The following is a 24,647-nucleotide window of genomic DNA, read 5'->3' as shown; positions in this document are numbered from 1 at the left end:
GAGTATGGGCTATATACTTTATTTATTTACTCTTGCTTGGAATGTCTTGTAAGTTTTTTCTTGTTGAAAACTGAACATTTCAAATAATACAACGTGGCAAATCAGCTCCCCCTTCCCCTCCCTGGGTGTGTTGTTGTCGCTATTGGTTTAGTGTCTCTGGTACTAAATCTGTAGTCTGTGTCCTTTGTTATGTGCAGCCGTTGAAGTTTCTGCTTGGTTAGGGGTGGTCAGCTGAATGACTGGAAAGAGATTTCCTTAAATGCACTGAACCCACCCTTTGCTGAGCGACTGTGTGTATTTGTGCTGGGGCACACCTGCAGCACTGAGTCAGCTGTGGCTGACAGACGAGGCCTTGGAAGGTTTTTCCCTGGGTATGTGACAGGCTTACCTGTGTGTGTCTGGCCTTACAGATCCCCAGGAATATGCAGGACTTCCTTTTGAGTGTTGTAGCTGGCCTCTTGTTTTTCCCAACTGGTCTTACAGTAGCCATTGTTTTTGTTTTGTTTTTTTTGTTTTTTTGGTAAACGTCTAGAGATAGGGCATTTCTAGAGAGGAAGACCTGAATCAGCTCAATTAAAAACAAGCCCTGAGGATGGTCTTTTTCCAGGGAGGAGCCAGATAAGTCAGATAGTGACAGTTCTCCAAGGCTGGGGCTTTTGGGAAGCTCCAGTCCTAATGTACTCCCTCCAGTGGTCACCAGGGTGCTGGTTTTCACAGCTGGTTACAAGGCTGTTGCTTTCAAAACTACTGCAGATCTGGGGAGACAGGGGTGGTGAATATTGCACATTTTCTTGCATAAACACTCTCTGAATTGTTGCAAGACTTTGGTTAATTTCCAGAGTTCCAAAAAGTTGATTTTGACAATTTTGCCAGTGTTCTTGTTGTTTCTATGGAGAAACAGGTTTTCGGGAGTCCTTGCTCGGCCATTCTGGAAGTGCTCTTCCCCTTCTCAATACAGGCGATAGCATACTGTGCACACTCTTCTGTGTCTTAGAGAGAGATTGCTCCACGTCAGTATCCGAAGTATTTCTTCATTCTTTTTTTTTTTTACACCTGCATAGCATTCGTTCACCTGCCTGTACCTTATTTAACTGCTCCTTTATCACTGGATGTTTGGGTTGTTTCCAGTCTGTTGCTGTAGTAAATGACTTTGTACATTCATTTTGCATGCTTAGGAATCTACCTGGAGGATGAATTCCTAGAAAAGAAATTGATGGGCGTTGGTAGTTTTGATAGATGTTGGTGAGTTTTCCTCCTTAGGGGCTGTACCCTTTAGTTATCCCACCAGCAGTGTGTGGAAGTGGAACTGGCTTTGTCTTGACACCCAGGGCTCGGAGCCAGATTCGGTTCGATGTGTAGGTTTGAGATGTGTAATTTTAAGATCCTGGTCCACAAAGGAGATAAGCTTATTTAACCCAGGGGAATTGACCTAGGGTTTTAATTTTGTGGACTGGTTTACAAACCCCACATGTCTACCCTATTATAGAGAGTTATGTGGACCCCCTACCATGTGCCAGACACAATGCCTGGGGCTACACAGCTGAAGACAAGATGGTTTTTATTCTCAAGGGACTCAGTTTGGTGGAGGAACCACCTTTAATGTTATGAAATGCTGCTTAGATCTTAGAAAAGAGAGTCGTCAATTTAATGTTCTGAGACTATGTCCTGACGACTAGTGTCTGTTTCTTTTGTTGAAATGTAACTGTTGGTCAGAAATGTTTGGTCAGTGTGATTTTAGTCCCAGGAACTTGCTGGAAAACCAGAAGTGCTGAATAAGCAGCTGCTTCTCACTCGTTGTGGCTTGATCGTGCCTCAGGAGAGACTGCTCAAAGGGCTGTAGTCCTCTCCTGACAATGTCTAGATTTTATTTAGTTTCCAAGTCAGTCATGCCAAGAGCCAACCCAAGTACTGTAATTAGATTTTTCTTCTTTTCTCCACTGCCTCACTAGTTAGTTAGTTAGATGGCCAGGCACCTTCCTTTTGAGATGATATGGTGTCTCTGTAAGGAGTTAACTTCCTCTGTCGTGGAAAATGGTTCTAGTTCCTGTGAACAAGGGGCAGAAATAATGCTGCTGCTGTTCCTGCTGCTGCCGGGCATGTCTGGAGAACCAGCAGTTTCCTTTAGTTGCCTCTCGGCTTATAAAACCGTCTTTTTGCTGCTGTCTGCTTTGGGCAGGTCCAGAATGGAGAAGGCCAGCTTGGGAGAATGTGATTCACTGCAGGCTGCACTGCCCCCAGGTCTGTTTAGCAGAGCAGGAAATGTAACTCTTTGCAAGTAGAGCATTGGTTATTAAGGGATTTGGAGATGGAAAATGGCCTGCTCCGCCCAGAATGACGAGTGTTTTCCTTTATCCCATCAACCTAGGCTGACTTCTCGAATGGCCTTCCTTGAGCCACTTTTCTTCCTCTGGGCAGTGAGCTTGCTTTACGATGGGCCCCTGACACGCTTTATAATTTCTCTTCCATTACAAACCAGATACTCTTACTGGAAATTTCTTTTTTTGTCTTCTATATCACAAAGCCACAGGACAAGAGATGAAGATAGCTCAGATTTCGACACCTTGAAATCAAGGTTTATCTCAAATTTTACTGCTGCACACACAAGAAAGTTCTGGCTTTCTGAGCGTGGGTCGTTGGAATTTCCACATTTTGAGCTGCATAGGGAAGCAAGAGAATGAACTTATTTGTAACGGGCTGGCCCTGTGAGACAGTTATTCTGCTCCGCCCACCGATCTGTTTACCGTAGAGAAGGCACTGGCACACTTCCTATAAAGGCCCAGATTTTTTTTAAGTATTTTCACATTTGCTGGCCATGCGCCAGTAAAACTTAAATAAAAGCAGGCGTGTCTGGATTTGGCCCTCAAACTTGCTCGAGTCTCCCCTCCCCCACTGGGGCAGTGTCTTCGCTGCTCAGTTGCTTTCCATTATGGGCATTGACAAAAGATTCCTTACAGTTAGACCAATAATTTAAAAAACAAGTTTGGTCCCTTCCAAAGGCGAAGGATTTAAATATCAAGGATTAAGAGAGGCCTCTGGGAAAACCAGTGGCACTAATATTTAACAAACGACTTTACGATTTTGCTGCAAAAATTACAACACTGCTGGTGAAGGATGTCACCCAGCATGTTAGCACAGAATTTTGTTGAGAAAATTAGAGCAGAATAAATCAGTGTGGGATTCATCCTTGGTTCATTCTTAGCATGTAACTGCAGTTGTAATTTAGATTTAAAAATATCTAGGTTAAAATATATTTCCCTGATTTCTACTTCTACTTTTCCAAGATAAAGCCCCAATCAATCAGATGTCTTCAAGCAACCTTCTCTGTGAAATAACAGTCTGCCTTTTCCCCGCACTAATTATGCTCAGATAACAAGGGCCTGAGTACCTTGGCTGCTCGTCAGGGGTGGGAAGGAACCGACGCCGAAGGCTGTGTCAGTCCTGTCTGCCTGTGTTTCTGGATCTTGCTGCTTCAGAGAGGTGGTTAGGGCCGTGTCTGGTCAGATCGTCATCTGACATACCCAGGGCTGGGTGGAGGGTTAGAGTGGTCATACGAATTGTTCAGACATTTTCTGAGCCAGCTCTACTGTTTTCGTCTGCCCTCCTCAGTCTCCTAATTATATCAGGCCCGATCCCTACACCTCTGGTGTCGGATGCCCCAAAGACTCCTGGAAAGCCACTTGGAAGGAGAGGTGACCCAACAAAGGCCCAGGAGTGGGGCAGCTTTGGCAGCTTGACAGCGATGAGTACAGGCTTAACCCCTCACGGAAGACTTCCTTCTGCGCCCTCTAGGCTCTGGAAAATACCAGGGTCAGCGGGGTTAGAACGTGGGGAGTGCGACGCCGCACTGGCCTGCACTGGGATCGCAGCCTCTCTGTGTGTCCAGCTGCTTGTCTGTGCGACGGGCTCACGGCCGTTCCTAGCTTGCAGAGCTGCTGTTAGGGTGATCCGGCGAGTTAAGGTACCTGAAGAGCTTAGCACAGGGCCCGACACGCTGTGGGCGCTCAGCAGAAAGCCTGTGTCGAGACCGGGAAGCCTGATTCCCCTCTGCTGTCACCGCTGCCTTCTTTCCCTGGCCTCACTGTCGATATAAGCGTCTCGAAGAATTCCCGGTGGGGTCTTTTTCTAATAACGCGTGGTGAGATGGGGGCACAGGGTGGCTCAGAGGAGGAGGAAGCTGCCCCGTTGGGTTGTGACGGCTCAGCTCCCCACCTTCCTCTCCCATTATCGCAGCCCCAACAAGCGAGGCCCGCCGACGTACAACGAGCACATCACTAAGCGCGTGGCCTCCAGCCCGGCGCCCCCTGAAGGCCCCAGCCACCCGCGAGAGCCCGGCACGCCCCACCGCTACCGCGAGGGGCGGACGGAGCTGCGCAGGGACAAGTCTCCGGGCCGCCCCCTGGAGCGGGAGAAGTCCCCCGGCCGGATGCTCAGCACGCGCAGGGAGCGCTCCCCCGGGAGGCTGTTTGAGGACGGCAGCAGGGGCCGGCTGCCCGTGGGAGCCGTGAGGACCCCGCTGTCCCAGGTCAACAAGGTGAGTGAGGTGCCCTCCTCATCCCCGAGGGGCCACTGTTGTAGGGAAGGGGCGCCGCTACTGTACTTCGGAGTCTGCGGGACTTAAGCTTAGGAAGAGAACGTCTTAAGAAGGGGCTTCCTGCTGCACAGATGGATAATGTGTGCGCCTCAAACCGTAACAGCTGCCAGGGCTATGGCGTTCCCTTTCCGGAGGCAGCCAGCGCGCAGTTTCTAGAGAGCCTCTCCGCATACAAACAAATACAGATGTGTAGTCACCCTTCTTAAACACAGGTGATAACATGCTATTCAAAAGGTTTGATGCCTTACTTTTTCAAACACATATACATCAACAGTTTCTCTGGAAGGCTACACCGAACTGGTAACAGTGGTTACCTTCTAGAAGAACTCCAAACCTTTCAAAATTTTTAAATCACGTGCATGTATTTATTACCTGTGTAATTTTTAGGTTAGCAACTGAGAAGATGGAGGGATGTGCCGAAGACTAGGGGCCCCCCCAAGTGCACGGGGAGGCTCCAGAGCATCGTGTCTCCTCAGCAGGCCAGCCGGTTCCAGGGGCCAGTTTTCTGGATTGCACTCTCCTGCTGCCATCCGCAGTTCACTGTTGGCACCCCTGCTGCTACAAGGAGGGGGGAAAAGCCGTTTAAATGCTTTTCCTTATCTCCTCTGATTTATGGATAAAATGGGGTGCATAACAGAAGTACTTACGTAGTGTTGGGGACTCTGCGGTGAGTTCCGCAAGCTCGGCTCACGGCAGGAAGGCGAGGCCTCGTGCTCCTGCACACCCCAGTCTGGGCTTCCTGTTTGCAAAGTGAGCACAGCGGTTTCTGACCTCTGATGGCAAAACCCCCTCCTCCTCCTAGGTCTGGGACCAGTCTTCAGTATAAATCTCAGCCAGAAAACCCAACTCCTCTTGAACTGCAGGAAAACACCAACCGCACTATGGAACGCTGCTGAAGGGGGGACCCCAGTGCCCACGGCGCAGCTGGACCCAGACCCGCCTCAGCACGGACACCCTGCAGCCAGGAGGGGCGTGGGGCTCCTGGGAGCTGCCAGCACCCTCCTGCAGTCTACCCTCTTTGCACTTTGTTACTCTTTCAAAGCATTCATAAACTTTTGTACCTAGCTCTAGCCTGTACCCGTTCATCACAGGAAACCAACCGGGGGCTAACTACGACGTGGTTAGAATCCTAATAGCTACTTTAAGATCCTAGGGTTGGTTGGGTTTTTGTTTTCCTGTTTTATTTTTATTTATTTATTTTTTAAAGACAACAGACTTCTTAATAGATTTGAATAGCACCGTATTTCCTGTTGTAGTCATTTGTAGCAGGTCACACAATCAGGTCTTTACTACCGACATGTATCGTAGAAGAGCCCCTGCCACTGGCTAACCTCCCACGCTCACCTAGGTCCACTCTCCTTCCAGTCCATCCTCACAGATGGCCCTGTCTTACCCAGGGTGACATCTTAGCCAAATGTTTACCGTTCTCATTGCCTTTGATGGCCTTGACGACTTCCCCTCCCACCAGCTGCGAATGTACGGAGGCCATCGGGCCCGGCTCACAGGCAGTGACTTGGGTCCAAGGGGCCACGAGGAGCTCCTCCCTCCCTGCCCCTCAGCGTCACCCACCGGCCTGCTGTCTCCACTTTCCATGTAGCTCTGGCCAGGAAAGCATGCGACAGACTTGCTCTGAGCCCGGCACCAATGGGGGTCCAGGAGGGGGCCGGGGGCACTCACCTCCTGTCCTGATGGCGCACTCTCCCTGGCTCCCCGGGCTGGGAAGAGCGCCCCAGGAGTTCTGCATGGCGGTTCACTGCATGCGCTGCCCCCCGACCTGGCTGCCCCGTTGGGTTGCTCTGCCAATGCACTAGTTCCATCCCACAGCTCCCGCCGAACCGACACCCTCTGGGACTTGCCAACTCACCGGCCACAAGCTGCAGTCTGTAGCACTGAACAAACAAAAACCAAACGCTCAAGCCTTACGACCAGAGAAGGATTTCAGCAAACCACACCTCACACTTCCACACCTCCCTGCCGACGCCCGCGCGGACAACTCTGCTCACACACAATCCACCAGGTTCTACCCCATGAAAACTGTGACTTCCCAAACGAGCCTCTCCCTAGGGCTAGACTAAGACCAGGAAGTTCGAGAAGGAAGCCGCAGCTCAACTCTCCCATCCCAGCCGGGCGGGGAAGCCCTCCTTAGGTGCCGTGCGGCTCACCCAGTTTCTCTCTCCCCTCCGGCTGTGCGAGGTTCCTGGCAACTGGTAAAGAACCAACTAGAGGCTTCGCAGTTGGCAAGCTAACTAGCGGCCTTATTTCTGCCTTTAATCTCCCTCCAGGCCTCTCTTGCTTCTCCACACCTCAAACCACCAGGGCACATCCTAGGTAAGCTGACAGGTAGACCTGTTCCCACCGCAGCTGGCGAACATGACCGCGTTTTAACCCCCGTGTCCACAGTTCAGCTCACTTTCCAGATTGCAACCTGGCCTGAGTCCCAGCTCCTTCCTGCTCGTCTCTTAACCGAAGTGCTTTCTTGTTTGAGACGCCCACGGCCCTTCCTCCACGTTGTCGCATCCTTGGCCAGTGTCATGCTGTCGTGTTCTATGTGTTGCTTCGTCTTTGGGGTCACACTGCATCCCCTCCCTTCTCCAGGGCAGATCTGACTGAATGTTTGCTGAAGTTTCTGTCTCTTGGTCCACAAGTATTTGGAGAGGTCACTGGAAATTGGTGTTTCAGTCTTGGCATCTCATTTAGGATCTCCACGAGAAATGGGCTTCTTGGCCCTCAAAGTGTATATCGTGTGTCTCATTTGTGAAATGCTTCCTGCTATAGAACTAGCTCAAAGACTGTACATATTTACAAGAAACTTTATATTCGTAAAAAAAAAAAGGAAATTGAATTGGTTTCTACTTTTTTATTGTAAAAGGTGCATTTTTCAACTCTTACTTTTGGTTTCAACGGTGGTAGTTGTGGACAGCCATCTTCACTGGAGTGCGGGGAGCTCCGTGTCACTACGGAGATGCCAGCAGGAAATATCGTAACACGAAACCGCAGTCAAAGCTTACTAGCATAAATAAGATTCTAGGTCCAAAAGTACAGGCTTTTTCTTCATTACCTTTTTTATTCAGAACGAGGAAAAGATCACAAGGAACAGTTCAAGATCCACCTTGAGAGGAATGAACTCTGTTGAACAAATAGTCAAATAAAGCAATGATCTAAAATGTTTGCCTTAGTGCAAGACCTCTTCTTTTCTTAAGAGAGCCCATAAAAACCCAAAGTATCGCCACTGTCAGCCCAAGCTTGGGAGCGTGGCGTCGGGACCGTCCTTCCCTTCAGGGGAGGCTTCTTCTGGGGGTGAGGGGTGAAGAGCCACACAGGGCTTAGAGCAAGCTGCTCTCCTGGAATCAAGAGACCAGCGACGTTCTCTTCCAGAAGTGCAATGTTGTCAAAGTTTGGTCATTCCTTCCAATGAACCATGAACTGGCTGTTAAGGTCACTTTATAGGACTGCAGAACTGGAAGGCTCCTCACGGCAGTCAGGCCACTTTGAAAGGATTACTGGAGAATGGACTACCCAGCTCTCCTATATTGCAGTTCATAACAAACAAACCAAAAAAACAGGTCACCTTTCAATTCCTCTCATCCATTAGGATAACGCCACTGGTTTTAATGATGTAGATTTCTGGAAGGAGGAATTCGGATCAAGGTAATTTAAAATGTAGACACTTGTCTTTTTAACTAAATGAATTTTTGTAGTCTGCAAGGTAAATTTTTCTAAGATGCTTTAGTTTTGTCAGTATAAACTTTGTTGAGCTAGACAAACATTGGTTTTGGCAAATGGTAATTTTCTCATGGTTCCTGTTGCTTTCAATTTTTATTTTCCAATGAAGTGATCTGACCACAGTCAAATTCTGACTTGCAGGGTCGCAGCCGACTTGCCCTGTGACAGGAGTCGTGCTTGCGATTCTATTCTGTTCCTCCTTTCTCTTTTACCGCTGGGGATAAAAATCTGCCAACTCTAAGAAAGAAAATAATTTGGAAGATGAACAAGTCAAATGTTGGAACCTTTCTTTCCTTATAAAATTAGAAAAAGTCCACTGAATACCGCTTCAGTTATTGTCCTGAGGAATCCTGGCAGCCACGTAACACTTCAAAAGCATAAGTAAATGTGGTTTGGTTCCGAGAGGAATGTGCCAGAAAGGTTCTCTGGACCCTAAGCGAGGGCCTCAAACAAACAACAAATTACTCAGCCACACCATAAACTGAGGCCCAGCCGTCCATGCTGCTATCCCTACCTCTTAAGCACAAAATTAGCCATCACATTTTCTGCTCTTACAACTTAATTTTCACGAGACTGAAGCAGCAGCTTGCAAAGCAAATTCATAACTGAAATTAGGATTTGGAGACTTAGGCCAAAAAGGGATGATGTGCTTAACAGGACTGACCAGCTAGTTTGTCTTCAGAATTGGGCCTCTTGAACGTGATTTGCTTTAGAAAATATTCATGCAGGTTTAAGTCTAAAGCAATAATGCTAGGCCCACAGGGGTGGGACCAGCTAAGCTTTTGGTCTCACAACACAACAGACTGGCCTGCTCCAGTGGTTCTAAACTAGGGGTGGCTTGGCTCCCTTCCCTTGAGGACACTTGACAATATCTGGAGACATTTTTGGTTGTCACAACTGATGGTACTACTGGCACCTCATGGGTAGAGGCCAGGGCTGCTGCTAAACACCCTACAAGGCACAGGGTGGCCCACACGCCCACCCTCCACAAAAAGCTACCAGGCCCCAAGTGTCAATAGTGCTGAGGCTGAGGAAGCTCGGCCTGTTCCAGTCCGATTTCTTTCTTGGCAGTTTAAATACTGCTCATGATGCCAAAAGCATGGAGACTGTGGCTCTAGGCACAGTGTTTATATGAGAAAATGTTTCATCAGTCGCCTAGTCAAACGCTGAGGCTTTTATCTTCCGAAGCCGGGAGGGCAGGGCCGTGGACACCTGGAACTGCACAGATGGCCTGGCTTTCTCCCGAGTCTGTCAATGATTAACGGAACTCCTGTTTGCCCTGGAGGGGTCGTTAGAGGTAAAGAACTCTGGAAATGACTTTACTGCAATACACAACTCAGCCTGTCCTTTCAGAGAACCACAAAAAGGGAAAATAAAGTCGATCCAGGGTACACACAACTGGAGCTGTCTCTTATTCTCACTTGCTGTTGAGTCTTGCAGATGAAATGGGTGAATGTACTCCTGGCAGGTAGAGAAGGCTGGCATCCTCACCCAGGCTCAGGCCCTCTGGCTGTCTTTAGGACAAAAAAAGACGAGGCAGTTGTGGGAGCTGAGCTCAGTGGCTGATCCCAGAGGCAGGGCACTGGTTCTCCAAGGGTCTGACTCACAGCAGTGGTCACTCTTAGGAAGGCCCTTGTCGATGTTTTTACAATTAGCTGGAATGACCTGTACATACGTTTGTAGCGTACTGTTTTCTCCTGAAGACAATTATAATTGGCATCCCAGGGTAGAAGGCTCTAGCTTCTTTTCTCCACTGATTTGCTGATCAGGCGAGGTGCTAAAAAGCTGGATGGAGGGTTGAGTGGCCCAGAGACTTGGGTCTTCATCAGTGCAAACTGTTTGTCAACACTGGTGGAGGGTCATGTATCAGGAGAATTGAGTTCACGCTCAGAAATGAAATCATGCTCATCGAGAAGTAACTGAGTTAAGCAAAATGAAATGTTGCTTTTCCCTAAAGTGGTTGAGTCTCTGACCTTAGCCATGCATGGCATCACTTTGGTGTTCTGTGTTTTCCCATCTTGGCCCTTGGCAGTTTGGAGGTTTCCTAACTGAGCTTACAGTGGCACTTTTTCCTTTTCTGGCCCTTGACTTCCTGTCTGTGGCCATATCCCATTCATGGTGTAAAAGCTTTGTGGCTCCCAATGTGAAATGAAAGGAGCCCTAGGGATCATTTAGTGCTAATCGAACCCCTTCCATTTTTCAGGAGAGGAAACTGGGCTAAGAGAGGTCATGTGATTTGCCCAAGGTCACACAGCTAGTCAGGCACTGAACTGGATGACATCCCTAATCTCAGTCCAGTGTCCACACTCCGGGACAGCGGATGGCGGGGGGGAACGGCCAACTCTAACATGAAGCCAGGCTTTGACCAGAGGGAAGGAAAAGACCTTGCCTGGGTCCTTTGATCTCTGGTTTCAATATGCTGACATATGGTTGTTTACCTTGCAATACTACTTTATCCACTAGTAATTTAAAGACCTTACCTTTGGCTCCATAAATTCATTTGTATATACATTTCTGGAGGAAAAAAATATCTTCATTCAAAAGCAATTTCAGTTACACTCTAACCAACCATGTAACCAGTCCTCACCCATAATAGAGAAAGCATTACCTGGGTCATAGGACACCTCAGTGTGGCTTTGCTCCTGTGATTTGGACCAAACAGGGTCTCCTGTTCCATATCCATGAAATAATCTCCATTACTTTTAGCTTCTTGGGTATAGAGACTTTCACCTAGGTCTGTTAGCAGTCTTCTGGACCACGGGGGACTTCCTTTTGTGTTGCTTTTTAAAGAAAATGAAGTCTTTTAGACACACGAACAGCTGTGGAGAATGCTGACACCCACATCCCAGGGTTCTGTGGTTTTGGCTACATTTCCCCACCCTGGCAGTTACTGCGCTGGGAGTCCCCCGTGGCCCCAGGGCTGCAGAGGACTCTTACTGGGTTTACTGGCTCCAAATTAGTTTTTACACTGGATTTTTGGCTTGGCTTTATCTGAACTTTGTGAGCAGAGCTGATCTGCAGGTGAGATTTTCCGACATGATGTTTCCCCCTGCAGCCTGGGGCTGATGACTCCCTCTGAGCCCTGACTCAGGCCAGCAGCCAGATTCTCTAACTCCTCTTACAGAAAAGGCAGTGCTTTTCTGGGCCAACTCATGAAGCGGGCTTCCTATCCAGGTGAGGGTGTCAAACCCTGGTCCTGGAGGCCTATGACTGGGTCCTACCCCCCCACCCCACCCTCTGAGTCTCCACCATGGGGCCAGGGGCCACGCTCACAGCTCACCAACACAGCAACGGTTTCTTCAATTCTGGTACTTCAATATATCCCTTTTATACTTTTGAGCTTAGCTATGTATTTTCAATTATACTTCAAAAATATTTGATCCACAAAAATAAACTCAAAATGGCTTAAAGACCCATGTAAGACACGACACCGTAAAACTCCTAGAAGAGAACACAGGCGGGACACTGACAGAAATCACAGCAGTATTTTCAGTCTCCCAAGGCAAAAGAAATAAAAGCAAAAATAAACAAATGGGACCTCATTAAACTTAAAGTGTTTGCCCAGCAAAGGAAACCATCAACAAAATGAAAAGACAACCTACAAAATGGGAGAAAATATTTGCAAATGATGCAACCAACAAGGAGTTAATTTCCAAAATATACAAACAACTCATACAACCCAATACCAAAAAAACAAACAACCCAATCAAAAACTAGGCAGAGGACTTGAACAGACATTTTTTTCAAAGATGACACAAGCAAAGATGCTCAACATCGCTAATTATCAGAGAAATGCAAATCCAAACCACAATGAGGTAATACCTCACACAGGTCAGACTGGCTATCATCAAAGTCTACAAATAACAAATGCTAGAGAGGGTGTGGAACAAAGGGAACCCTCCTGCACGGCTGGTGGGAAGGTAAATTGGTGCAGCCACTGTGGAGAACAGTATGGAGGCTCCTCAAAAACACCTAAGAATAGAACTACCACATGATCCAGCAATTTCACTCCTGGGTATATATCCAGAAAAAAATGAAAACACTAATTTGAAAAGATACACGTACCCCATGTTCACAGCAGCCCTACTTACAATAGCCAAGACATGAAAGCAACCCAGGTGTCCATCAACAGACGACTGACTTAAGATGTGGTGTGTATACACACACACACACACTGGAATATTACTCAGCCATAAAAATAAATGTTGTCATTTGCAGCACCGTGGATGGACCTAGAAAATATTATGCTTAGTGAAATTAAGTCAGAGAACATAAATACTATACGCTATCACTCATCTGTGGAATCTAAAAATAATACAAATGTATACACAAAACAGAAACAGACAGATACAGAAAATAAAATTATGGTTACCAAAGGGGAAAGGGAGGGGAGGGACAAATTAGGGGCACAGGATTAACAGATATAAACTACTATACATAAAATAGATAAGCAACAGGGATTTACTGCATAGTACAGGGAATCATACCCAGTATCTTATAATAACCTACAATGACACACAAGCTACAAAAAATAGTGACTCACTATGCTGTAGACCTGAACCTAACACAATACTGTAAAATCAACTATACTTCAATAATTTTTAAAAAATAGAAAAGAGTTTTGATTCAGTTTTGGATAGAGGATTTTTATGTATTTCCTTAGTCTACTTAAATAATCCCTCCAATCCCTAAATCTAGGGTTCCCACATCACTTGGGTTTTCAGAGTGAGACGGCTAAGTACCCAGCTAGGAATGCCTTCTAAGCTTTCTCCACCTCAAGTGGACCAGATAACCTGAGGGGTTCCCCTTTCTCCCAAATGTATTTACGTTTCCTGATGCCTGGGAAGAAAAGGCTTATTACTAAAGGGACACTGTAACCTTCCATCTTTTTGGTGGAAGGGACAGAGGCCCTTTTAGCTGGTGAGAACAGCTGACTCCAGAACATCCTGGTGTCTTCCAAGAGGGCGTCATGATCCCAGGCTCCCCTGTGGTGCTTGTCAATGAGCAAGAAGCAGCAGGACCTCAGAGCGGGGATGCTGCCAACTTGCGCAAGCCGGGGCCTTCACTGCTGCTTTTCCTCGGCTTCCCCTGTGGTCGAGCGGTTCCACGGGGCTCGATTTTACAGCCTCTTAACGGCCTTCTAATCTGCGTGCGGAATAGGTGGGTCAGAGAAAGGCCCTCAGCCCGGGAGGGAGCCGAGCTGCCCCGTCCACTCACCCCAGAGTGCCACAAGGATGGTACCATTTTCAATGTGTGCCAAGGTGGGAAAAAGACGGAAAAGCACTGCACTGAATAAAGCTCGGGGAGAGCTCCAGTCTCTTCCCCAAATGACTGCACGAAATCAAACCTTCCTCCAAGTGCACGTCTGTTATCTTTACAAAGCTTTATTGAAACCTGTACATCAAGGTGACAGTAATTCAGTGTTTTGGAAACAGTAACAAAAAAGGGTATCCCAGACCCAGGTTCGCCAAATAAATATGAGACACCAGGGATATGGTTCCTCCGTCTCCCAGCAGGAACAAAGCGCAGGACGACAGCTTCCACCGACCTGGGGACAGGAACCTTGCTAACGGGCATGTCTCCGGCATCTCCAAGCCGTGTGGAGAGGTTCGCTTTGGTCCAAAGGATGATTTCCTCACACAAATTCAGAAGGCTGCCGCAAGTTCTAATTTCCTTCCAGAAGAAGCAACAGCAATTGCTACAGCCTTCTTTGCTAAGGAGGGACCAGAGGTCCCAAGCAAGGTGGCACAGGCTAGGGTAGGGTGCCTCTCCAAAATTTGCGTGCTAACACTGTCACCTCATTACGAATCGAATAAAAAGCTGGACAACCTTCCAGCTAGCGGTGGTCAGTCCGCAGGATCCTCCAGCTTAACGGAGATATCTGGCCATGGTTTTCCAAGTCTGTTCTGAGAACAGATTATTGCTCAGCACAGGTCACATGATCTATAGTCTAGCTGGGGTGATTTAAAAATTGCCCTAAGGCTGTACAGTCAGCCACCTCTGGTTAAAAAAAAATACTTAGTGCACATAAGTGTAAGAAAGAATTGTAAAACTTCATCTGGAAATTAGACAGGTTCTAATTTCTATAGAAATTATGCCTCCCTGGAGCAGGGAATGGAAGACGATCTATTGCTCTGAATTCAGAGGACAGGCAGAGACCAATACCATACTCGCCGTTAGGTCCACAGCCAGGCCTCAGCAGGGACAAGTCAAGACACACACACGAGATGAGAAATTCTGTGCGGCCTCGGCACCTGCTTCCCGGATTTCCACCAGCAAAGTGGCTCGGGTTCCTTTTTGGCTTAAGAAAAGTCTCCGTGACCAGTTCAGAGGATGTAAATTTAGACCTGCACCGTGGTGTGGGGTGCAGACCGTCTGCTCCCTCTCCCCCCTCAGCCTTGATGAGCCCCAGGGCTCACAGCCACCGGGTGCTAAGAGGACTGTTACAGACCGAGGCGCTCCAGGAGCTGCTGTGTCTGGAACAAACCTTCAAGTAGGAGTAGAGCGGGTACGAAATGTCTTCTAAAGAGCGTGAAATGGGAAATTTACAGTCCATCCTGTCTAGTGAAAAGCATGCACGCGTGGAGCCCGGTGGTGCACACTGCCCCCTGGGGCCCACGGCTGGCCCCAGCTCTTCATATGGGCTTGTATAACAAGGTGGTGACGTATTTTTTCTTGTACCGGTGGGTCGCGCTGAGCACCATCACTCCGTCCTGAGGAAGAGGCGGAAATCACCAAAGGCAGGACTAAGTCAGGAGGCTCAAAGTTTAGGGAGCGTGAGAATCATCAGGAGGCCTGAGTAAAGCAGGTTCCTGGGCCTCCCTTCGGAAGAGGAGCCTACGGGTCTGGGTCAGGTCCCGGAAGCCGCCCTTCAGGTAAGTATCGATACTGCAGGTAGTGCCGTCGCTAGGGGGCCTCAGAGCACACTTGGAGAAACACAATAAGTAACAAACACGTCCTTACCTTAATGGAAAGTGCATAGAGGTGGTTCAGCATGACGTGGTTGGGCTCAGGGAGCAAAGCTGGATCACACTGCGGGGGAGCAAAAGCAGACGTGTGCACTTCAGATTTGGAAATCAAGATTCTCCCGTGTTTCACAGCACTGGATTTCAGAGGGAAGGAGGCAGGCTCTCAGGCCCCTTTCTTCCTTGTCAGGCAGTGAAAGGGCTTGTGCACGATGACTGGGTGGGCGAGGGGTCATGCCTGGTGCTCCAACTAAGGGGCGCTCTCGGGGTCTGCTGGGCGCACTGGTGTGCATCTCTGGCCAGGCTTCATCTAGATTGTGGGCCGTGGCTCTGTCCTCTCTTTGGAGGAGGGGCAGGAAGAAAGCCGTGCAGTGAAGGGGCTTTTAGAAAAAGCGGGAAGAAATGATCAATACTCAACGCTCCTGAGCAGTGTGTTGCAAACTCATGTCTCTGAGACTCAGACGGGGAGCCTGAAGAATGCACTGGATGACTGGGGGAGGGGAGAGGCGCTCTGACTCCGTAAGAGCTCACATACGAGGCAATGTTGCCACACCTTCCTATTTTTTCAGAGAAGCCAGAAATCCAGGTTTTTCTTTATTTTTCCCCCAACGTACACTCCCCAATTTTATAAATGCTAATTCAAAACAGAAAAAGCATCCAGTAAAAGCCGGCTCAGCTGTCAGATGTGTGCTTGGGGCGGGGCGGCCCCAAGAACAGCAAGTCCCTGGGGGACACACCGTGACTGCTGCGGGGATGCCTGCACGTGTACACCTCCAGCCCCCTGCTCAGCACACGTGCACCCACTTCTGTGTGGCGTCTAGAGCAGCAGCAGTTACCTGATCACCCTGGAGCGTCTGCCTGTTAGGTGGTGGCCTGGACAAGGCTGAAGAACACCTGGACTCCCAAGAATTATGGCTACGCTGCACAGTCCAGAGCCGGGGAACCAGGCAGCTCAGGTCAAACAGGATGGAAAATCAAACGCGGGGAATAATGGGGTGCTCTTCAGGATTCAGCAGGAAGCACACTTCTTTTTATAAGTAATATCAATTTCCCAGAGGCAATGCGTGTTACCCACATACCCCAAATTTTGATCCATGAGCCCTGAGGTTTCTGAAAGCAATTTGGGGATTAAAACTAGATTCTGGAACTTCCCTGGCAGTTCAGTGGTTAAGACTTCACGCTTCCACTGCAGTGGGTGTGGGTTCGATCCCTGGTTGGGGAACTAAGATCCCACATTCCGAGCGCGGCAAAACAAACAAACAAGATTCTAAAATCTGGGGGCCAGAGGAGGAATTCCACCATGCAGCTTACTGAGAAGAGGCGGTTATGTATTTTGTCCTGAAATTTGAGGTGGGAGTGGAACACAAGAGGAAGGGCTCAGAAAGGCTTTGTGGGATGGGGAGGCCCACTCTGGGAACATCTTGTGAGTAGCCCGTTCCCACGTCAGAGGGGGACCCCGGCAGTTAACACCGATGGGTGACATTGAACATTTTCACGAGCTGCCTTGCAAGATGTGCACCGAGGGGAGCAGCTGAACGTGACCGTGGAGGACGGTCTGGGCAGATGTCTGGTTACTCACAGAAATCCCTGTGTCCTTGTTCAGGATGACCTGGAGAAGATGTGGCGGGAGGATGGGTGGTGCTTTAAACCGCTCCTCTGGTTTCCAGACGTAAGGCTCCTGATGGTAGGGTCCTGGTGGGGAACTGGACAGCTCTGTTGGGAGATGGTGACAGGACATTTACTTGGAAAATTAGGAGTCCTGGGAATAGTCTCAATTTGTGGTGACATTTAGTTTTCCATGTCTCCTGTTCCCTCAGTACAGATTTATATTCTCTTGAAGGATATACTGGCCCCAAGGGGGAAGAGCAGAGGCAATGAGAAAACACTTCTGGAATTTGAGTGACAGGCATAAAACTCAAGTAGTGAATTCTGACGCTCTGGTGGCAGACAGCAGTCGTGGCAAAGCAGTGAGTCTGGGACCGAGTCGTGGGAAGCTGCTCACAGTGACCTGACCCTACAGCCACCGCAGGCCGATGCGTCCTCCTCGCTGCAGGCCGGGCTGGCAAGAACAGCACAGAAGCTCAAGGCTTCCAGTGAGGCTTATGCGGCTGGGCCCAAGTGAGGCGCGCCGGCAGCCAGAATAAAAGCGAAGATAAAGCAGCCTGTTCACACAGAGGCGCCGGCGCGTTTCAAAACTAAAACAACGAGAAGTTGAAGACCTGACCTCTAGAGGCCCTCTGCCTCCAGCGCTCTCCGGTTCCTCTTAAACTCATGCTGGAGTTTCCCCGTTATACACATATAGTAAGAAGCTTCTAGAAGTGCAGTGCTCCGTAAGCTTCAAAGCTGCTCACTCAGTGACATCTGGCCAGCTGGCGGGGACTGAGATGTGATCCAAAGGACACCTGGGATGTGTCTGGCCGCCGAGACTCGTGCTGTCCCCGTAAAGCTGAGATGGCTTGGCTCCGCCAATTCCTTCCACGTCATTCTCTAGGGGACAGACTCCCTTCACACAACCCAGCCCTACCACAGCAGGAAACTGAGAAAGGCATTCAGTGCAGAAAACTGAGCCTTTAGGAGTCAGTATGTATTTTGAGAAAGGGAGTGTCTACGTATGAGAAGAGTATGGAGAGCCTGAAGTTGGTTTCCCAGCAGTGAGGGGTCAGCCTCCTTTCCCCAGGCAACCTCTGCTGCACAATCTTGACTAAAAGCTTTGGACTGTGGCGTAAAATTTCACTTACCAGCAAGTAAGGGCTATCTGGGCATTTCCCCCACCCCCCAATTCCCACCTGTCTGAATAAAACAGAAATGACTTCTCTAAAAGACCAGTTAGCTATCCAGAGCAGAGAATGCTATTTTTGGATTTCCAATTCCTGCTCAATAACATGACTTGCCAGCCACGTGGTCCACCTGCCAGTGTGAGTTCTGAGCTGATAAAGAGTTAAGAGATCCTGGGGGCAGGACCTCCAGGCCCAGGCAGGCGACAATGAAGAATCATCCTGTGAACTGAACCCGTTTTCCTAGACGGTCAGGCACAGTCCCGGGGAACCTTCACTGCTTCCCATAGGGGTCCTGGGACGGTTTGAGGCCCTGCAAGAAGGGGCAGTGCAGCTGGTGTGAACACTGTCCATGCCAACGCATCCTTCTCCCTGCGTAGCACATACTGTTTCCAAGCAGTTTCTTCCTGTGGGTTTGGATGCAAGGCAATTTACTGAAAGTTCGATGATCGGATGACTCTTGGAAGATGGGAGAGTTTTACTAGGACCATACTGAGCAGGTTGTGCTGTGTAGCCTGTTCTGTGGTGAGCCTTACCCACCCACCCACCCCCCCCCGCCAAGAAGGGATTCTGACAAGGTGCTCATGGACCACGCAAATGATGCCAAGGTCACTGAGGGGTCAGTTTATCACCTGTCGGGCTGAAACTCTCCAGGTGCCCCGAGCAGGCTGGCTTCCCCAGTGCTGGCCCCTCACCGACCCGATGCAACTCTCTAGGGCCTCTTGGGCCTGCCTTGGCACAAGACCAAGCTCTGGTTCCGTTTCCAGTGTCTGCTCTCTGTGGCCAAGCAGACCTATGGAATCCTGGAGATGACCCAAAAAGTGACTTACGGGTCCCTCAGAGCTAGATTTTAGCAACCTGACCTGACACAGAGTTAGGAATTAGTTTTGTGGCTCTTTGGGGAGATATGGACACCCACCGATTGGGCGGCTCCCACTCAAGAGCGAGAGGCAAGAGAAACAAGGTATTTCTAATCTATACAGCCCCCACCAGCACACACGTGGTAAAAATAACTGCTCATACCAGACACGTCGGAGCACTTTTGGGAATCCACCATTAAAGCATCAAATACTTCAAAGTCAGTTTTCTTCACTTGAATGATGTTGTTTACTGTGCCAAGCTGGCTGGTCACTATCGGCTGGGAAGAGACAGACAGGCAGAAATCACAATGTGGACGGTCTCTAGAGGTGTCTTTAGAGGATCCAGCAGCCCTGCTGGAAGGTCTCATCTCCTGGCTGGTCCACCTGCTCATCTCAGTCAAGGATGCCAGTAGGCCGACAAGGAGCGCTGCTATCTAGCTCGGCCACGCACAGGGACTTCGACCAGCAGGACAAAGGGACCTGGCAACTTGTCTGGATTGTGGGGGCGGACAGAGGACCAAGGGCGGGAGGAAGGGTACCTCAGAAGGGTCGTGTGTCCACTGACCATCCACGAAGAACTTGTACTGATGCTCTCCTTCCGGCAGGTCCAGGATGGCTACAAAGTTATTGTGGCTGCAAGAAAAAGGGAAGCAGACGATGTTAGCGGGGTGGGCTGCCCTCTTAGCTGACTTGCAAAACCAGCCACGGAACAAAACAAAACTTCCACGTAAAATCAAGGGTTCAGCTGCACGAGAAATAAACATTTTTCACCAATTTAGACAATTCAGTATAATGATCTCAATCTAGAAAGGCTACCAGGAAGCGGCATCGTAAGAGGTTTCCTGGAAAACTCGCTTTGCTCAAACACCAGGAGTCCACATTCCTACCATCAAAAGGTCAACGAACAGTCATTCGTCCTCAACTTGTGTGCAAAATAACACCTGGCAGCCTGGATGCCAAGGAGGATGGCAGCACAAGATAAACAGCAAGCCGCCCGCCAAGTTTTACCCTTTGCTAGCTTGCCTAGCTCAGGACAGGGGATCAATTTCACAGGATGTACCAACAGTTCCCTAAAGCAACTCATATAACTACTAAAGAAAAGGGTTCCACGAAACCTCTCTCATTTGATTGTTTTGTTCTTCCGACTAGCATGCCTTGTAACTGGGCTGAGTGGCTCCCTCCTACACCAACTGGACCCCTGGAAAAGCAGGCAGCTCCTTATCAAGAACCAGCCCTGGCCCAGCAGGGCACGATTTCTTCCTTTGTTTCATCAAGAGGACTTACTCGTGAAGATGCTTTTCCACTGACAATCTGAGACAGCCGTCCATGCTAGGGTGTCTGAGCAAGTGTTTGGCTATAGTCATGCTAATGGCGCCTACATAATGTGTACCTTTCAAACAAAAGTGATACAGAGTCCAAGTTAGAAGGAAGCTCGGAGATCATCTGGTCCAACGTTCCCTTCTCACAGAGAGGAACACGGAGGCTCAGCTCAGCCAACAAGGACTCAAACCCCGCTCTGTCCACGGCGCTAGGAATAGAGTTCTCTTTCTGAAAACAGTCCTGCCTGAACAGACGCAAAGCTAGAATATCTGAAGTGCAAGGTGTCTGTGAAACGGAAATGCTCATAACTGTGCAACGTTTTCTTCTAAGTGTGCTCTAAACCTAGCACGACTCCTTGGTGTGTGAGATTTGAACCCTGTGAATAATTAAGCACAACTATTTTTCCATTCAGCATCAACTTTATAAAAACATCCTCTTCTATTCACCCACAGGAGTAACCAGAGTAGCCCTGGGTTAAGACAAGTCGATGAACACACCCAGGCGATTACCTTCTCGTGAGGGGAAGTTTACTCCAATTGTTGAAGGACCCAGATAAGTAAACTTCCTTTCCGCCCCCCGTCCATCGAAACACAGTTGGCCGAGCCTGGGCAGGAGCTTTGTCGTTCACTTCCAGATCGTGCTGCCAGGCCAGGAACTCCTCCTTCTCCGGAGCCTGGAAGCAGAGCGCTTGACTCAGGAACAGGAAGCCATTAGTGAGCTCCCTGCAAGAGACAATTACCCTCATACTGACAATTCATTCTAAAGAGGCAGCTGTCGCTACCCAGGTTCATATTCCAGCTCGTTAACTCACTTGCAAAATGTAAATGATAAAAGCACCTATTTCTTAAGGTTATTGTGCAGGCTGAGTGAGACAAGACAGCCCATGTAAAAAGCTCTGCATAGTGTCGGACCCAGAGTAGGCGCTTCGTAATTATTAGCTACAGTTACTGCTGTTATTTAGGAGGTCGTCGTCAAAATTCTAGAAGTTATAAAGCTCACTTGCAAGAAAGCAGTGAATGAATTTGAGATTAGCTTAATAAATGTCATTCTCCTCCCTTAATTAAGCAAGATTTGAAGGACATGAAAAATTACTAGGGACAATTCCAGAGCTGTCAACTTGAAAACTGGCAAGCCCAGGTGCTGAGGAAGGCAAAAGCTAATCACTGAGTGCTGTCCAGGCACCAGGGAGAAAAAGATAAGACAAAGACTGACGTTCATTACGGTAAACAGTAACTTCTTATGTGGGCAGCGCTGTATAAAGGAGGTGTTCCGGGACAAGAGACAAAAAACACATCTGACTCTGGGTGTGGTTTTGGATCTCTTACATTTTTCCTGGTCAGAAGCCAAAGAGCAGGAGTTCTAGGCTGTGACAGACTCTTAAAAGGTCTGGAGCAGGTTTCGAGCACCTTCAATTCAAATACTGACCTGAGCTCATTTAAAAGATACCTGCATTTCTGTGACCTTTAACAAAATTTACAGATTAAAGAACAACAGACTGCAATCTCTTTCCACTGAGGGTGTGATAACTAGCCACAGGCAAAATAGTGAGCAAGTGTAGTTAAAAGAATTCACGACTTGTTTTTTGTATCCGAGCATTCAATCCAGTGTGTCTGCTACATCATTTCAGTAACTTCTGTGGAAATGATAATGGAAATTATTTAAATCATTCTCTACAGATCATCTGTATGCTAAACATTTCTTATAAGAGTTTTAAAACAAAAGAATATTTCCTAAAGAAAGTAGCTTGATTCTTAGGGTATCTTAAATGGCTGCCCTTGGGCCAAAATTATTTCTAGGGGAAGAGATGTCAAATCATTGGATAAACAGGATTCCAAAGTTCACTTTGCACACAGCTTCAGGAATGCAACGAATTCAGAAAGCAAGATGAAATCACAGGCTGGAGGGCCAAGTAAAAGCAGACTCTTTAGGGGTTTCCCTGGTGGCGCAGTGGTTGAGGGTCCGCCTGCTGATGCAGGGGATGCGGGTTCGTGCCCCGGTCCGGGAAGATCCCACATGCCACGGAGCGGCTGGGCCCGTGAGCCATGGCCGCTGAGCCTGCGCGTCCGGAGCCTGTGCTCCGCAACGGGAGAGGCCACAGCAGTGGGAGAGGCCACAGCAGTGAGGGGCCCGCGCACCACCCAAAAAAAAAAAAAAGGCAGACTCTTTATAGGTTAGCCTCAAAGCCAAGATTCAGGTGAGGATATAAGATAATAATGCGATCACCCAAGCCAGCATCTGAGGGAAAATGAGTACAGCTGGGATGAGTTGCCAATTAGCCTAATGGGCAATGATGATTAATAGGCAACTAGATACTAACAGAATGTGTGTCGGAGGGGGAAGAGGTGCTTGTCATCTTTCCTAAACCTACTTGTTGCAGTGCCCTTTAAGTATTTAGTTGTTCATTTCTTTAGGATATACCACATACGTATCAGCTGGCAGAATCACTAAGTATTCTTGGACCGGGCTCTGCCCCTAGAAACTGACCACAGCAGGTGGTTAGCAGGAAAAGTGGCTGAAGCAGGAATGGAGAACCTGTCTTTAGAGTTTTTAATGAGTTAAAGCAGACCGCAGCAGGATGGCCAAATCTGGCCTGCAAAAACGTTTGCTTTGGCCTGTTTAAAATATTAAGTCATATATAAACAATAGGAGAGAGAAGCCGAGCAGCTGGCTGCCTCCTTCAGACTGATGTTTCACTTACTCACTGACCTCCGGAAGTCAAATTACTTTTCTATGCCTGCTCTAAAGGGTGAACCACAACTTTTCAGCAGAACTAAAGACTTCTGGCAGCTGCAGTCAGCTGTTCGACTCTACGTTCACCTTACACATGTTCTGGTTTATCTCCAAAACTGAAAGTTAACTGCAAAACTATTACAAAAAGCGCCAGTCTGCGTAAAGGTGGTGGAAGATTCCTCAGAGCTGTGAAATTAATCATACCTAAGAGAAAAGCAGAGACTGGGACTCAATTACTGCTAGAGCCACGATCTTAATTAATTAAGAATTTGAACCTGTCTCAGAGCTGCCTCTTCCTTAATGATGTTAAACGAAGTGAATTCCTCCTCCCTCAGGGTGACTTTCTCATATCGGTAATTAGACACAGGTTCCTGAGCTGCTAAGAGGATTCTCCCACTTCTGATGATTAGAGGGGATACGAGGGGAAGGCTCTAGGAGATTTCAACATTAGTCAAGGGGAATCAGATTCCCACACCCCCATTACCTTGATTTCCTCGGAGTGGAAGAGGTCAGCGTCCTCGGGGCTGTCCATCAGGATCTTGGGCCTGTCCCCATCCTTGGAGCCCCCCGAGCTGTCCCCTCGGGGCGTCTTGTGGCCGCCCTGCCGGTCCAGCGCAGCGCGCTCGCTGCTCGTGTTGCCCATGGCGGAGGTAGCCGGACAGGGGGCCTCACTCCAAGGGAGGAACAAGTGACTCCCGGTACCTCCACCAGGACCCTAGGAAGGAGTCGGAGCACCGGGCACCACACCCCTCAGGCTAGGATACGGGGTCGGGATCCGGCTTGGGCCGGGTAGCAGGGCTGCCGAGGTCTCACAAATGCGCTTTACCTGCTGCTCAGGCCGCCACAGACCGAACACACCGAGCGCTAAGAAAGCTCGACCCTCTCCCAAGAACTCCCCCACGTCTTAACAACTTCCGCTTCCGACACTTGCGCAAAGCGACCCAACCCACAGGGTTGGGAGTGGTTGCGGCGGGAGAAGCGCGCGAGGCGAACTTGACCTCACTTCCGCTTCCGGTCCAGGTCAGCGCGTTGGCAAGCACCCAGATGGTCCCGGCGGGCTCCGGAGGGCGCAGTCGCAGTTGGCCGCTCCGGCCGGTCCAGGACGTGGCTGCTGAGGGCCAGCAGGGGACGCAGAAGCGCGCAGGCCATCTGGGCCGCCCTCCCCGCGCTGGGATGAGCTATGGTGTTAGTTATCTCGGTTACTTTTGCCCACTTCCAGTTGATTCTACACTTTACAGCCAAAGGGGTCGTTCTAAAGGGCAAATCTAATTAAGACTCCTTAAAGCCCTTTAATGCGCTAGCTTTCACGCCTTTGAGTGCCTTAGAATCACGTGGAGTGCCTGTTTAAAATGCAGATTCACCTGCCCCTAATCCCCAGAAATTATGATTCCAAAGCTCTGGCGTGGGGTCTGCAGTTTAATAAGCACTCCAGGTGATTCTTATGCAGACAGTCTTGCAGGTGTTTGAGAAAATGACAGACCATTAAACTCTCTGGAAACTTCTCACGTCTAGTAGCTTGGGGGTTGTAAAATGCTGGAATTATTCGTGTATTTTCAAAAAATTGAGTGCACAGCCTTTTGACAGGTAACTTTGCAAGCTATTTTAAAATCACTTCGAACACATAATTCTGCATAAAATGCATTTATTAGCGTTTGTCATTTACTATGGCCAGTGCTTCAGCAAG

At 48.8% G+C, this 24,647-nt stretch overlaps 2 protein-coding genes across 18 annotated transcripts in view; one reads left to right on the top strand and one right to left on the bottom strand.

The window, feature by feature from the left end:
* CIT (citron rho-interacting serine/threonine kinase) overlaps nucleotides 1-5,834 on the top strand; it is a 168,929-nt gene extending 163,095 nt beyond the window's left edge. For both annotated transcript variants that reach the window (XM_060121619.1, XM_060121618.1), the window contains 2 exons: nucleotides 4,231-4,531; nucleotides 5,394-5,834. In XM_060121619.1, the coding sequence (XP_059977602.1) occupies nucleotides 4,231-4,531; nucleotides 5,394-5,417 (325 nt within the window). In that variant the 3' untranslated portion in view covers nucleotides 5,418-5,834. The remainder of the gene's footprint in view (nucleotides 1-4,230; nucleotides 4,532-5,393) is intronic.
* PRKAB1 (protein kinase AMP-activated non-catalytic subunit beta 1) lies at nucleotides 490-24,277 on the bottom strand. 16 transcript variants are annotated; one of them, XR_009534835.1, is made up of 12 exons: nucleotides 23,448-24,260; nucleotides 20,743-20,906; nucleotides 19,453-19,546; nucleotides 19,077-19,191; nucleotides 16,859-16,992; nucleotides 15,278-15,346; nucleotides 14,802-15,027; nucleotides 10,923-11,094; nucleotides 9,736-9,828; nucleotides 6,269-8,551; nucleotides 5,239-5,330; nucleotides 5,105-5,149 (listed from the first exon to the last, which is right to left on the bottom strand). XR_009534835.1 is itself a non-coding variant. In XM_060121621.1 (7 exons), exons 1-7 carry the CDS (start codon nucleotides 23,604-23,606, stop codon nucleotides 13,337-13,339), a joined length of 858 nt encoding a protein of 285 aa, XP_059977604.1. In that variant the 5' UTR covers nucleotides 23,607-24,277; the 3' UTR covers nucleotides 12,218-13,336. The 16 variants fall into 16 exon arrangements, 2 of the variants coding, with proteins under 2 accessions (XP_059977604.1, XP_059977605.1); XR_009534839.1 differs by having other exon boundaries at nucleotides 6,269-6,480; XR_009534837.1 differs by having other exon boundaries at nucleotides 9,736-9,824.
* Between the last annotated feature and the right edge of the window lie 370 nt (nucleotides 24,278-24,647).

The sequence above is a fragment of the Lagenorhynchus albirostris genome, chromosome 14 (assembly GCF_949774975.1).
Source record: "Lagenorhynchus albirostris chromosome 14, mLagAlb1.1, whole genome shotgun sequence".
Classification (NCBI taxonomy): domain Eukaryota; kingdom Metazoa; phylum Chordata; class Mammalia; order Artiodactyla; family Delphinidae; genus Lagenorhynchus; species Lagenorhynchus albirostris.
The sequence above is the reverse complement of the archived record's forward strand: the minus strand, read 5'-3'. Positions and strand labels throughout refer to the sequence as shown.